The sequence below is a fragment of the Chenopodium album genome, chromosome 21 (assembly GCF_948465745.1).
Source record: "Chenopodium album chromosome 21, dcCheAlbu1.1, whole genome shotgun sequence".
NCBI classification, from domain to species: Eukaryota; Viridiplantae; Streptophyta; class Magnoliopsida; order Caryophyllales; family Amaranthaceae; genus Chenopodium; species Chenopodium album.
Window position 1 is genome coordinate 15,089,047 of NC_137854.1, and position 15,548 is coordinate 15,104,594.

The 15,548-nt window shown below is 31.9% G+C and overlaps 1 protein-coding gene across 1 annotated transcript; it reads left to right on the forward strand.

The window, feature by feature from the left end:
* The first annotated feature begins 5,613 nt into the window (after nucleotides 1-5,613).
* On the forward strand, nucleotides 5,614-12,439 carry LOC145600998 (lipid phosphate phosphatase 2-like). The gene is made up of 8 exons (XM_081656898.1): nucleotides 5,614-5,814; nucleotides 6,689-6,913; nucleotides 7,029-7,116; nucleotides 7,219-7,328; nucleotides 7,438-7,531; nucleotides 8,688-8,876; nucleotides 9,011-9,070; nucleotides 12,070-12,439. The coding sequence occupies exons 2-8, from the start codon at nucleotides 6,698-6,700 to the stop codon at nucleotides 12,267-12,269; spliced, it is 957 nt and encodes a 318-aa protein (XP_081513024.1). The 5' UTR covers nucleotides 5,614-5,814; nucleotides 6,689-6,697; the 3' UTR covers nucleotides 12,270-12,439.
* Nucleotides 12,440-15,548: the final 3,109 nt, after the last annotated feature.

Below are 15,548 nucleotides of genomic sequence, written 5' to 3' on the forward strand. Positions count from 1 at the left end.
TGGTTCATTCGAAACATGGAAGATAGCTTGGATAAATGGCCAACTTGCTTTGCAATCACTCTTTGGTGGATTTGGAGGTGGAGGAACTTGAGTGCTTTTGGTAAAGATGAAGATATCCCAATAGATACAGGAGCCTTCATTAAAGCAAGAGTGGAGGAAACTTGGTATGCTCTAAGTACTGACCCGATTCATGATAATCCCCTGGGTAAAAAGCCTCGACATGAGGTACTTGTAAAGTGGAAATCTCCCCCTGTCACTTGGTGTGCTCTTAATACTGGGTCTGCCAAAGGAGAACCAGGACAGGCTGAAGGTGGGGGTATCCTGCGTGATGCAGCAGGCAGTTTCATCCATGGTTTTTCAGCTAGATTTGGGGTCTGCAATTCTTACAGAGAAGAGCTCCTAGCTTTGGAGATTGGGTTACAGATGGCTATTGATCAAGGGGTGGAGAAGCTAATAGTTCAAATGGACAATCAAAGTTGTATTGAAGCTTTCAAGAATGCACAACTTCAAGGAGGCGAGTGTTATCACATCTTGAACAATTGTAGAAACCTTTTTAAATCTTTTAGTATTGTTTTAGTTTTTCATTGTTTTAGGGAGGGCAATAAAGTAGCCGACCGTTTGGCTAATTTAGGTGTCGTTCTTGAAGAGAGGGTAGTTTATTTCGATGCTCCTCCAATCGAAATAAAAAATCTTCTCTGGGAGGACATAGTTGGGGTGACCTCACCCCGGTTTGTTGTTTAGGTTTGTTGTTTGTTTTTCTTGTTCGGGTTTTCCCACTTTTGCATCAAAAAAAAAAACAAATGAAGTTGGAATTTTAATTGTTAATTTGTTTTCAATATTAAAAAATAAATGAATGAACATTTACCTTATTTGAAATTTGATATAGTACATTAGACACAATCATAGCCCGTGATGAATAATTGTTCTTCTACATAGATTATTGAAAAAAATTATAGGAACTTATCGAAATATATACAATCAAAGAAATTGACTACTCCTTTTCAATTGATAACCATAAATATAAGGTGATTTATACTGTTTAGTATGTTTTTATTTGGTTGGAGGGTTGGTTGGTTGGTTTTTTGGTTTTAATTATCAGTTGTAGATGGAGAAAAATTAGGGGGGAAAAACTGTTAAATTCAAAAAAAAAAAAAAAATCGTTAGTTTTTAATTTTTTATTGTTATTATTTTTTTTACTGGTTGGAGGGTTGGTTTTTTTCTTTTTTTTTTTAATCAGTTTAAGATTGTAGAGGGAGAAAAATTAGGAAAAAAGATTGTTAATTTAAAAAAAAAAAAAAAGCTTATTTTTATGATGGCAGTTTTTTTTTTTAATTATTATTATTTTTAGAGAGGGTAAAATGGTCCATTCAAAAATTCCCAACTAAAAACACCTCTTCCCTTTATATATTACATAGATAAGTTAAATTATGAATTACCCAACCATGTATGAATTAAATTTGACAAAAATTACTAACACGAAATTGTTTGATGTCGATTGATTTTGCATTATACGTCAATTTATAATAGTAGGGTATTACCATAAGATTATGAAATATTTTTAATTTTTTATTATTAAAATCTATCTTTGAAGCTTATACAAAAAATTTGTCATTATCTATTATCCTTTATACTATTATATTTTGATAATATAATAATTAAGAAAAATTATTAAATTAAAAAAAACGAAAATTTCAATAATAATCCAACTTGGTGAACCCAAAAAATGGGTATTAAAAAGACTAAGCTAGGAAAATAAAAATTAAAGAAAAAGAAAATAAAAGAACTAACTTACTAATAAGGAAAATATAAAGAAAATTAGAAAAAGGAAAAAGAAATTGAAAAAGAAAAGAAAAGGCAAAGAAATAAAAATAAAATAAAAATAAAATAAAAAGAAAAAGAAAATTAAAATTAAAGAAAAAGATATAAATATCCTCAAAGTCAGACCCCCTTTCTTCTTCACAGTTTCGTTGCTCCTCAATTGGGAAATAATCCCACCCATCTTATCAACAACCAATGATCATAAGCCATAGCTATCTTTACTTAAAATTAACTTCCTAAAATATTTTTTCATATACATGTATTTTTATATAAAAAACCACGTAGTAATGATAAAGTAATTTTATTTTAATGAAGAAAAATTATTGTTATCATATACTTCGTACTTCTTATGTTTATAGTACATAAGGTAGTTTGTTTTTGTTTTTTGTTTTTTTTTTTTTTTTTTTTTTAAGTAAAGCAAATTTACGTTCATACTTATTGTGTTTATCATAAATAAGGTAATTTAATTTTAATTTTTAATTCTAGTTTTTGATAATGTATAATATATAATTATTTAAACTTTAAAATTTCATTTGTCAATTTTTCCTATGTGGCATTTGAATTATTTAATTCTAATCCTACGTGGCGCTATAAGAAAATTAAATCCTACGTGGCTCTCTAAAAACTCGGGAAAAAACTCCCCTTTATATATATATATATTAGATTATATTTCAAAAAATCATAATAAATATTATAATTAAATATTTTATTTTTTATAATTTACTTAAATAAATAACTAGTAATCATAAATGAATAATAACTAATTAATCATAATCCATAAGTATATATTTCAATAACTATATATTTAATGACACAATACACTAAAAAAATTCGTTCTTGGTTTGATAACGTACCATTCTTTCTTTTTTTTTGTCTTTTTTTTTTTAATAATCATTTTCATGTGTAAAATACTAGTGTAAAATGGAAAATCATATACATATGTTAAGTAAAATGAAAGTCTAACATAATACAGTAAAATAATGAAAAAAAATAACCACAATAAGTCGAACTTTAGGTGATCTTCCAATACTAATTCAATGTTAATAAGTTAAAATAAGACATTAATGTCTATATTCCATAAAATATTTTAATTACTAAATTTAACTTGTGATCAGTCAAACAAGTCATCATTTGACTTATACTATAATGAACTCTCATTTAAATAAGAATTGTCTTGATTAAAAATAAAATATAGCTTAATATTAACATATACAAAAAATTAATTTTAATTTTAATTATAATATATAATTTTTTAAAAGACTAAGGTGTCGGGTTTGGTGCAGAGGGCCAGCTAGAGTGTGTGAGAGTTGTGTGGGTTCGATGAATCAGCTAGGTTGGGGCTAGGTGGGAGTTTGCCGCATAAGTGTGGTTTGAGAGTAAGGGGTTGGGCTTTGGTTTGGAGTTCGCCACATAAGTAGGGTTCGAGAGTTAGAGTTAAGGTTTGGGTGGGTATTCGCTGGACTGGTTGGGACACTAGGGTGTTAAGTTAAAATGTATCCAATTAAAGGAATCGATGTACTATTAGAGCAACTCCAATAGTAAGCTAATTAGCAAATTAGCTTTTTTAGGCTACATAAGATTTTAAAGCTAATTTCTTTTGTAGCTAGTTTGTGCCCTAGCTATTAAGTATCAATTTAATGAGATTGATGAGTGATTATTAGTAACAAAAAAGATTCTTTTAGATTGCATATTAATACACTGCAATAAACTTTAGAATTACCATAAGTAGTATAATGTAATTAGGAGGGAAAATTTTCATTGTAAGAGCGACATATGTTAGTTTTAGATTGACCGTACTCTATTTTAGTATATTTATTATAGATAGATAGATTTGTTGGTTAGACACTGTAAAAATGAGGGTATTCCCACCCTCAAAATGTCTCTAATAAAAATTGCTTTGTTCTAAAGAATGAAAGATACATTTTCCAGTAGAACACTTAACTTGATATCCGATATTAGAGTGTGTATATGATATGGGAGACACCTAAAAGGCTAAAATGCTACTAATAGTCTACTCCCTCCGTCCCCTTTTGATAGTCCCTTATGGGCATTTTTCACGGGAATTAATAAACACAAATAAAAATACTACTAGTAAAAGTACATTGAAAAAATAAATTGACACTGGGTATGCAAAAAAGTAGAGGTAGATAGTAATAAAAGTACATGGGAAAACAAAATCTACATAGAATATTTAAATTTGCACAAGTATTGTTGCAAATAGGAGGAAATTTTGGTAAAAAATTAATATTAATGGTTGTTGGAAAAAGCAAAGGAAAATTTGTCAGGAATAAGCCAACCTTTGCTTGATTAGCTCAAAATAAGCCAACTTATTGATTAAATCAGAATAAGTCGATCTTTAAAGGGCATTTTCTTTAAATATGTCAAGTGACTTATAACCTACTAAACAAGTCATGTTTTCATTAAAAATAATTTATGAAATTTAATTAAACATTTAACTCTAATTATTCATTTAAAATTATTAAATTAACAAATTTAAAATAAAATAAACAAATTAAAAAAAAAAATCCCAGGCCTCCACCACTGCCAGCCCCACCTTGCCACTTGACCGGCAGCCGGCCTACCCCTTCCCTCCCTCGGCGCCGGCGACAATGGTGAAAGATATGTGGAATTCCTAAAACAGTGAAACCCTTTTCCCCTACTTTCCACCAACACCGAAATCCCACCTTACTACCGACAAACCCGAGAAATCTGAATGAAACAGGCTGATGGGGTTGCGAAACCGTGGGAAGGGGGAGGGGGTATGCCGGAAACAGGGGCTGTTGAATTGGGGGAAGGGGGTTGATCAGGTTCTTAGGGAAGGGGGAGGGATGAACGGGAAAGTCGGGTTGGGGAAGGGGAGGAGGTGGGGTAGACAATTCCGGCGCCGGCGACGGGGAGGAAGCAGTCACCGGCCGCCAACTGCTGGCGGGGGAGGGCTGAGATTATTTTTTATTTTATTTAATTGTTAATTATGGTTCAAGATTTTTATTTAAAACTGTTAATTGAAACAAGTTTTTTTTTTTTTTTTATAATTTCAATTGAAAAAAAAAGTTTTTTTTCATTGATTAATTAGAAAATATATTAATTTATTTTTTTTCAAAAACGGACCAACCGCATAATGACATGTGTCATGCTTTACCTTAACAATCGATTAACTTTTCATATAACAGGTTTTGACTCATTTTGAGAAAATATATTACATAAGTAAACTTATTATGAGTTAATCCAAAAGTTGGCTTATTTTGAGCTAACCAAGCAAAGGTTGACTTATTTTTGACATATTTTCCAAAAGCAAATGGGGTGAACATTTTGGGACTAAAATTTGCACATAAATGACTATCAAAAGGGGACGGTGGTAGTAATACTCAATGATTAATGATAATAATGGGGAATTTGTCAAAAAAAAAAATGTAAATAATGGGTTAAAAAAAATAAAAAAACCAAAAGAAACACAAAAGGAAAGTAAAGAACTTTTTGCCGTTTTGGGATGATGATAAATTGATAATAATAGTGGTAGGACCGTTAGAAATCGACAATTTTGAAAATTCCAAATTCAAAAAATCAGATCTCAATATTTCTTCATTCCGCATAAAAATCATACTTACTCCATCATTAATACTTGAATCCCATTTAAGAGCAAATTAATTACGAGTACTCCATATAACCATAATTACTACGTATTTTGATTTTTTTTTTTTTTTTTTTTTTTTTTTTCGGAATAAATTTTTTTGAAAAAAGCAATCAATCACAAAAACCCAGCCATAAATTTGGATTGGTCCATATAATATGCGCTGTATTTGTATTTTTCATGTCGTTTTCTGGGGTTGCTTTCGTTTCTAGTTTCTCTCTCTTCTTTTCTCTCTCTAAAACTGAAGTCACTTTCTCAGTCTATAGAGAGTTTGATTAGAGTGGGTAAATTCTAGACCCTTTAATCTTCCTCTTATCCACCCCTTTTCACTAATTCTGGAGCAACACTATTCAGTTCATCATCATTTGGTGAGTTAATTTTGCATTTATTTAAAGAATTTTCTAAGTTTATTTGGGCATTTCATGAACAATTTTCATGGACTAAAGTTTTTTTTTTTTTTTTTTCAATTTGAGGGAATTTTTTTGAACTGGGTTGTAAAGTGTGCTTTTAGTTTCTTAAGAATTGGGCATTCTCGTGTATTTTTATCATATGATATGTTGTTGTATTTTTTCGTTGTTTTTAGAATATTAGTTTAGTTTGGTGAATAGAGTTGTAAATGATAATTATATAGACGGAATTCGATCCCATGTGTTGGGTACCATAATCCGAGACTTAATAAAATAATTCCGAACCAACTAAGCTAGTCGACATCAAGTGGTTTGTAAGTTTGGTGATTATGAATGTTAGATTGTTAATTATTAAACTTGAAATTTACTTGTGGTTTGGTTTTGTTGTTGTCCTGTTTTTTGTTTTGTTTTGTTTTTGTTTTTCAATAGTACCTTATGCTTGAAGACATGCAATGGTTGATTATTAAGGGTTTTGAATAAGATAAAATGATAAATAGCATTTGGGCTTGTTTATTAAGCTGCAGCATTGTGTTTTCTAGGTTATTTTTTATGAATTTTTCAGATTTCCCAGTGATTTTTGTGGTGTGCGTATTCGACACAAGTAATTACTCGTTAATTGGTGTTCAATTCTTGAAACAATCATGAGTGAAGGTCTGAAGGGTCCGTTATTTGACTCTTGTTTTCCTTATAATTCCAAAATTTCGACTGCTGTATTTGTATGTGCTTATTTCGTAAAAGATTTTGGTATGTATTATCATAGATTCTGAATTTTCTTGGAGAATTGGTGGGAATTGTTATATTTATGCACAATATTTATCGGTTTGTTTCTTTTTAGTTGGTGAAAATGCCTGAAATTCAACTTGGTGCTCACACTTTGAGGTCCCATGGTGTGCAAGTGGCTAAAATACATATGCATGATTGGCTCATTCTCTTCCTTCTAGTGGTGATTGATATTGTGCTGAATGTTATTGAGCCGTTTCATCGATTTGTGGGGAAAGGCATGATGGAAGATCTTAGGTATCCTCTGAAAGGCAATACCGTTCCTTTTTGGGCTGTCCCGGTATGTTTGGTCATTATGGTATATTATGTTCTATCTGGTTATCAGGACTAACTTATTCTGAGTAGCGAATCAAGCATAATAACAGACATTTTTATTCTCTTCTTTTTGTTCGCAGATTGTTGCAATCTTGTTACCCTTCTGTATCATTCTTATCTACTATTTCATTCGGAAGGATGTCTATGATTTCCATCAAGCAACTCTTGGTATGCATACATTTTTATCGTTTAGAAAGGAGTAGGGAGTTGGGATAAAGGGTCCACTTGGCTGGTTAACGATCCTAAACTTTGTGTTCTTTTGATACACAGGACTCCTGTTTTCTGTGCTTATAACTTCTGTTATAACTGATGCAATCAAAGACGGAGTTGGTAGACCTCGTCCTGATTTCTTTTGGCGTTGTTTTCCTGATGGAAAAGATGTAGGTTCAACCTCAACTAGTTGCAAATGTTTATTTTCAGCATATGGGCAAGCAGAAATTTGGGCACTTCTTTAACTTATTCACTGGTTTCATTGTTATAATTCTCCAGGTGTATCATAATGTTACAGGAGATGTGATGTGCACTGGTTTTAAGAGTGTTATCAAAGAAGGCCATAAAAGCTTTCCAAGTGGGCATACTTCATGTAAGTGATATAATTGCTATTTCCCTTATTATGCAATTATAAACTATAAAATTCTCAGGACATCTCAATTCTCAAGAACTCTATTCTAGATTCTTCTGTGTGCTTGCACTCTCCCGCAATTTGACACCCATCCAGGGTGTTGCAACCACATCTCTACTGACTGCATCTTGTATTTTATGAGTGTAAATTCTCTCCCATATGTTGTGTGTACGGTTTATAACCCAAGTTGTTTACGTTTATATAGTGGCTAGAGTACTACTCCTCCATGGGCTCCATCAAGTTAACTCTGCCTAGATATACTAGAACACTATAATTTAATAATACAACATTACCTCCTGATTAATAATTTGATGTAAATGCAAAATCGTCATTACTAAAACTAACAAACAAAGCATTACACAAGAACAACTATCTCCACAAGGTAAAAGGTTGACTTCTTCATAGCTTGCCAACGTGGCCTTACAATGTCAGGCTACCCCAGATTCTTGCAACTTACTTGTCAAAAATTGTTTGCTTATACCATAACTCGTATGGAGACCATCTCCCATATGTTTCCAAACCTATGGAAAGTCTGCTACCTTATAATCCTCCTCTCAAGCCTAACAAGACCAACATCTTTGATCAATGACCAAGAGCTTCGAGTATTATTGTTAGGGTAAGGATGCTGCCCCTTAAAACAAAAGCCTAACAATCTTCCTCTCAAGACTTACAGAACCAACCTCTTTGATTAACGACCAGGAGCTTCGAGTATTATTGTTAAGGCCTTAATTAAATATAGGAAACTTGTACAATATTATCTCCCATTAAAAGCTTTACAAATATTCTAATTCCATATAATAGTAAGTTCCCATGCATGGAATGGCTATCTCCACAAGGATGACTTTCTTCGTAGCATGCCAGAGTGGCCTTTCAAGTTTCAACGTCATGATGACCATATACTTGCAACTTATATGTCAACACATGTTTGCTCACACTGTAGCTTGTATCGAAACTCTTTGTGTGGTCTTAAATTTACTATTGTGTTAGCTTGTTGGGCTTGCTACCAAACATAAATTTCTAAGCAGCATCTTCCATAACATTCATTTTATTGAAATTGTCATCCAATTATTGATTTTTTTACTCTCTGAAAGATCGAAAATTGTTTGTCTTTGTGTAGGGTCCTTTGCAGGTCTCACTTTTCTAGCGTGGTACATGTCAGGAAAAATTAGGTGCTTTGATAGAAGAGGCCATGTTGCAAAACTTTGCATTATTTTTGCACCGATACTTTTGGCTGCAATGGTGGGAGTTTCGCGTGTTGATGATTACTGGCATCACTGGCAAGATGTCTTTGCAGGGGGTCTGATAGGTATGTAGTGCATAAATCTGATTTTTTTTTTTTTTTTTTTTTCCTTCCTGTTTTTTTTTTTTTGGTAAATATTCGATTCCTTGTTAATCAATTGTCATCTAAATTTCTTACTTTATCTCCTTTGTTCTGCACAGGTTTTGTGATTGCTTCATTCTGTTACTTACAGTTCTTCCCACCACCTTATGCTGAAGATGGTAATGCCTTATGCTTTCTGGTTTAGTTGTATTTTCCTTCTACTTCAATCATCTATCTTCTTGTTTATGAAATGGTCATTGGCTTGGAACATGGCTTGTTTAATTCAACTTTCTGATGGGAAGAAACATATTTGGTTGGACGTTCTTCTGTTGTAAAAGTAGATTCTTTGTTGTAAATAATATGCAAGTATATGAATGTATGTTATCTAAAGGAAGCCATATAATCAATTAAAGGTTCAAGTTTAATGACACATTGACTAGTAAATTCAAAAACATTAGTAGAAAATTTTTGCTGGTTAGACAAGATATTGACAAGGAATTTCAAACAATCTCCAAACCAAACCAGCTTGGGGTCTTGGTGCTAGAGTTATTTGTGTTATGAACTATGACCACATATCTTAGGAAAGATGCAAGATGCTATGTAGGCGACATGATGTGGGAAAAATTCGACACTATAATCATCTTATGCTGGGGTCTGATAGTCTGGTTGATTGTCCATTATTATTATTATTATTATTATTGTTATTGTTATTGTTATTGTTATTGTTATTGTTATTGTTATTGTTATTCTTATTGTTATTCTTATTGTTATTCTTATTGTTATTGTTTAATATAAATACCTTCTCTCCTTTCACCCTCCTGGCTGAGGTGCTTAGGTAGCTGTCATGTGAATTATTTAATCATTCACATGTATTTAAGTAAATTTTTTATCCACTTTCATATTGCAATTAATGTCATTATTGTTTGGATCTAGCAAGAATGAGTCAAGTTTTGAATTGTCAAGGATTAAAATCCCCCTCATGGATGCTTAGTTGTAGGATTAAAATATCATTACATCTGGAGCAGCAATTCCCTTCTTTCTGAGTATAAACTAGTCTTAAACCCATGCGATGCACGGCTGTTTATTGTAAAAAAAAATACAGCAAATCTTAATGAAAACTAACACTGAATTTCTCATCAATTTTTAACATTGTCAACAAACTTTAAGAATATACCAACTTTAAGAAGAAAAATTGAAAGGAAACCTAGAAGTAGTTCTAATGGCAAATACTAAGCGGCCGTCAGTTCCTCACAACCAACTTGCAACTACTATTGGAATTCCCTGGAATTAAATGAAATATCCATTAGGATTTGAATATAACATTGAAAGAGAAACATAATGAACTTACATAAAACTAATGGGAAGAAACTTAATTGAAGACAAATTTGACTAAATTTTAACTTAATTTTCATGAGCCAAATTTATAATTTTAAATTTAAATTGGGAAAAAATTACTGATTGTATTGAGGGGGGGATTTGAGGAGAAAGAGGGATATGAGTTGTAAAATAAAAATATGTTTAGATGAGAGGAAGAAAATCAAAAGAAGATAGGGGAAACTGCCCTCATGAAACAATATGATACTATGATCAATTTTTTTTTACCAAGTATATAACTTTACAATTACAATAAATGTTTAAAGTTGTGTATCGAAAAACGTCCCACGTCAAATGAAACAACTAAAAAATCATTGTACTTCTTTTTGTCTCTTCATACTTGGAATTTAGACATGGGATAAAAAAAAGTAATTTAATTTGGGTTGTAAGGGGAAAAAAATTAGGAAGTGTTGGAAAGATTGGAAAAGATTGGTGGGATGGGAAATGAAATGGGAAGAGTAAGGATAAGCAGGATAGGTGGAGTTCTTTTGTAGGCACTCCAAATATGAAAAATGTGCAGTTCAGTTTTGGAACTTGGGAGTTGGGACGAAGGGACTAAAATTTTTGGTTGCTTTGTTGTTGTTGTTGGTACTAGTTATTATTTTTTTTTCCTAACAAGGAGACAACTTTATTGCCAAATCATATTTTTTTGCAAATATTGTGTAGGCTATTTTGTTGGAAAATGTTCCGCTTGCAAAATGACAGGAAACAGTATGGCTTAAATGATTTAATTCCCCAAATAGCTTCTTTGGGATTTTGGACTTGAACAATGCTCGAGTTTGGTCATCAGTCTACCCTGTAGTTTTTTTATTCTTCAATGATGTTGAAATACATAGGGGTTGAGAGCTAAAGACTTTTGGTTTCCTGTTACTCAGTGGTTAAGTTTAATGGGTTATCTGCTACACTATGATTAAGTCACTGTCTTTGTTTTAGAGAGATAAATGGGTGCTCTTCTGGTCATCAGCTCAACCTGATGTCAATCAGCTGGTGTGTGTAGTTGTGTACTATTCGAGATACAGAATGAAATCTAAAGTAGAAAGGATAAAGCTACAGCTTACCTGAGTAGTTTTTAAAAGAAAAAGAATTAGGACTTAAGAGGATAACTACAAGTGTATGAGAAAAATCAAAACCTTTCATTACTTTTTGGCTTTGGATTATAAAGGTTTAATCATATTGGCTCATAAATATTGTGTGTTGTGGCAGTATTGTGAAGTATCAAAGGGTTGTATAATGGTCCAGTGCTCCCTTGCATTGTATTGTCTAATTTGGCCTAGGCTAGGTACATGCCGCCTTGCATTGCCTTGACTAGGCTACTGCCTCTGGTATTTACGGGGAGTTGGGGTAGGTGATTGTTGGGGCTTGGTGGAGGAGAGCGAGGATCGCAGGGTGGTTATTTAGACTAAGAGGAAATGCAAAAACTTCTCCATTTGGGAGTTAATCACTACTTTCTTAGTTTGCCAGCCACTTCTGGATGCTGTGGATGATAAACTGCCTGCTATAACTGATTGCACCATAGATATAATTTCCTAGCAGGTCCCTCTTGTTTCAAACATGGCTGTAAATTATGCATGTACTCTGTAGTTGATAGTGTTGGAAACAAATATGCTAGTCTCACTCTTTTGCATCTGCTGTTGCCTTCGGTGCTTGTACTTTCCTTCAGTTCAAGTTCTCAAGATTCAACAAATGTCAATCTTATATATCCGTGGATTATGATCTTTTGTACTTGTGCACTCTTATTTTCACAATCACTGTTTATGTATGAGTTTTGGTTTCATAATGCCTCTATCATTCTCATGTTGATCAGGTTGGGGACCCCATTCATATTTTCACATGCTAGAGGAGTCGAGAAATGGTGTTCAGCCTCCAAGTAACAATATGGATGCTCTAGGCATTCGTCCTACCGAGCTGGAAAGCGTACAAGTTGAATCCCAACATGGTTCAAATATGCCTTATTATCGGCGAGATTCAAGGCCAATTCGAGATGACAGGGAAAGTGGGATGTAAATAGTGTATAAATCATGAAGTTTGTACCTTGTTCGAAAACGTTTCTTGGCTGTATTTAGGTTCATTTAGGCTAACATAGATTTTCCACTTCTGTTGTAGACACGGAACTAAGTCTTAATTGAAGAATAGTTTCGTATTGTTTGGTGTATATTTCGTATTGTTTGCTGGGAGTTTAAGACTGTTATTGGCCAATATGTGCATGGGTCAGCAACATTCGAGACCTTTTTCTAAGCAGTTATAAATCACGGGGAGGTAATCAATTTGTGTGAAATTTATGAAGAAAATCTTATGTCATTACCCATTGTAGTGTTAGGGTCTGTTCATATTTACTTAATTTCAGTTCAGTTCAGCTCCAATCAGTTCAGTTCAGTTCAGCTCTTAATTTCCCTCTCACATAAAATATTCATTTCAGCTCAGTTCAGCTCCAATCAGTTCAATTCAGTTCAGTTCAGCTCAATTCAGTAAATGTGAACAGGCCTTTAGTCTATAAATTTCACCTTTATTTCTACATAAATTTTCATTGTTGTCTTAACTAATATTTGAGGGGTGTTACAGATTGAAAATGGAAATTTCAAATTTGTGAAGTAAAACTCAATAACTAGTGCTTGTACATATTTATACGGAGCATACAAAATCATTATCAAACCTGCTATTAAGGACCAATTAAGGATCTTCTTTTTTATTAAAAAAAAAAGTTGTAAGGAGTTTAAGTGTTTGAGCTATTTACATAGAGCCCAAGTACCTGTAAGAAATGAAAGAACTAGTGTGGTAGCCATATATCCCCACACATGTTATCTAAAACTCTTTATGTCCCTGATTTTTTTTATCCTATTTGACTTTTACGATCTTCAAGACGTATCTTAAATCATATATGGAGTATACCTGCATTTTGGCACACATAAAAGTTATAAAAACTTGATATTACTAAAATATATTATGTAATGAATCCAACAAGTACCTATAAGAATATATTATCTCTTATAGATTAATGAAAATTAATAGTCAAAATTATTGCCGAAATATTAGCAATGGAGTAGAAAGCAATGGATAAAGGGATTAACTAGACCTGATTAAGATGGGCTTAGCCTATCGACCCGCCATGGGCGAGCCATGGACATGAAAATTTGGCTTGATCGATTTTTATTTTATTTTTTATTTTTTTTTGGGGGGAGGACGATGGACATAATTTTTTTTTTTAAGTTACTGTACTCGGCTTTCTTAATTGTGGATACCTTTGGGCGCTTCTCTAAAAAAGAGACCATTATCAGACTAATTAATAAAACCTAAAAGAAACTTTTGGGAGCCCCTATGTAGGATTGAGATCAAGGCTTTGTTTAAAATGGATTCCATTACTAAGCTAATACGAAGGTTAACTATATTAGATTTCATTTGTAGATGTCGTTTGATTTTTTTAATTAATAAACTAGATGAAGCATGTGCGATGCACGGTTTATATATATATAAAATTTCTAATATCAAAAGATAATATTTTATATTAATTTATTTAAGTTGGGAAATCTCATTCGCCAATTTTGCTTGCGTGTTATTTAAATTATTTAATTCTAAAAGAAATTAATAAACTCGTATTTAATTGGCTACTACTAAAATTTATTATCCTACACGCCGCGCTGAAAAAAATTAAATTCTATGTGGCTCTAGAAAAACTCGGGAAAAAACTCCCATTTATTTATATACTAGTTTTGTGCCCCGTGCGATGCTCGGTTGTTAATTGAATTTTAAGATAAGCTTTTATCTATATGCCAAATGTTAAAATATATAATTGATACAAAATTAGATAGGAATTGATGTGCTTTTTGTGACAATTTAAATAATGTAGTAGGTATGTAGTGACTAATAATAATATTAGCGAAAATGTTTGAGTAAAAATTATTAAAAAATAGCAAAAAAAGCTTGAAATATGAGAAATTTCTAAAAAGTGAGCCAAAAATAAATAATTTTTTAAAAAAGTTCCAAGCCTGTTCGATTGACCCGAACCTGAAATTTTAGGCTATGGTGAACATTTCTTGACTTGTGACACCTGAAGTGACCTGACTCGTATGACCCGTGACTCGACCCGATTGATGGATGTTGTACGTTTTGAACTACTTCTCAAAAAATGTATTATAAATGGATGTTGTACGTTTTGAACTACTTCCGTCGCTCCAAAAAAAGAAATATGATATAAAAAATAAATTTATATGGTACTTATTGAGAGTTATAATCTTTTTTTTTTTTTTTTTTTTTGAGGGAAGAGTTATAATCTTTTTTTTGAATAAAAGTATAATTTAATTTGTACATATATTAATATTTTATTGAAAATAAAATTCTACACTAACAATTTTATTAACTTTTTTTATCCTATAAAATCTATCTAAATCTATCCAATTTTTTTATTAAACAAATAAATCATAGGTGTCAAAATAATTTTTATACATCGCCAATGTGGTGCGATACTTGGCGAAAAGTTGAGACGCCAAGTGTCATCGCTGTCTCGTGGCCTAGCTAAAAGTTTAGCTTTATATATTAGTTATAAGATATTAGATTAATTCTATTAAAAAAAAAATGTTAAGTTGTCAACTATACTTAATTGTGGGACTAAAAAGAGACATAATTAAGTAAATAATAGTAATAAATAAAAGTGTTCATTGAATATTATTTATTTTTTTTTTTGAGAAAAATTGAATAAACTATATTACCATTGAAATAATTTAGGTAAATGATTTAAATCAAGTAAAAATAGATACACATAACTGAAAATTAAAAACAAAAACCTCTTTTAATTGTTCCCTTTTCCTATTTTATTACTATTTCAAAATGACCTATAAATGTCAAACTATCTTTGGCTACAATGAAGTCTTTCAACCTCTTTAGGTCATTAACACCTAGGGCGTGTTCACATTTACTGAACTGAGCTGAACTGAACTGAGCTGATGAGCTGAACCGAACTGATTGGAGTTGAACTGAACTGAATTGAACTGAACTGATTGAAGCTGAATTGAACTGAACTGAGCTGAAATGAGTATTTTATGAGAGAGGGAAATTAAGAGCTGAACTGAATAGAACTGAACTGATTGGAGCAGAACTTAACTGAACTGAACTGAAATTAAGTAAATATGAACAGGCCCCTAGTTTTTGTAAATTTTATCAATACTTGTTTGTCTTTTATGGAGCATTTAGAAAAATATAAATCATCTTATCTGTCAAAGAGACATTCATGCTTCTACTGAATGACATACAATCATAGACTCACATTGATTTCTTGTGTATTCCTATTTATAA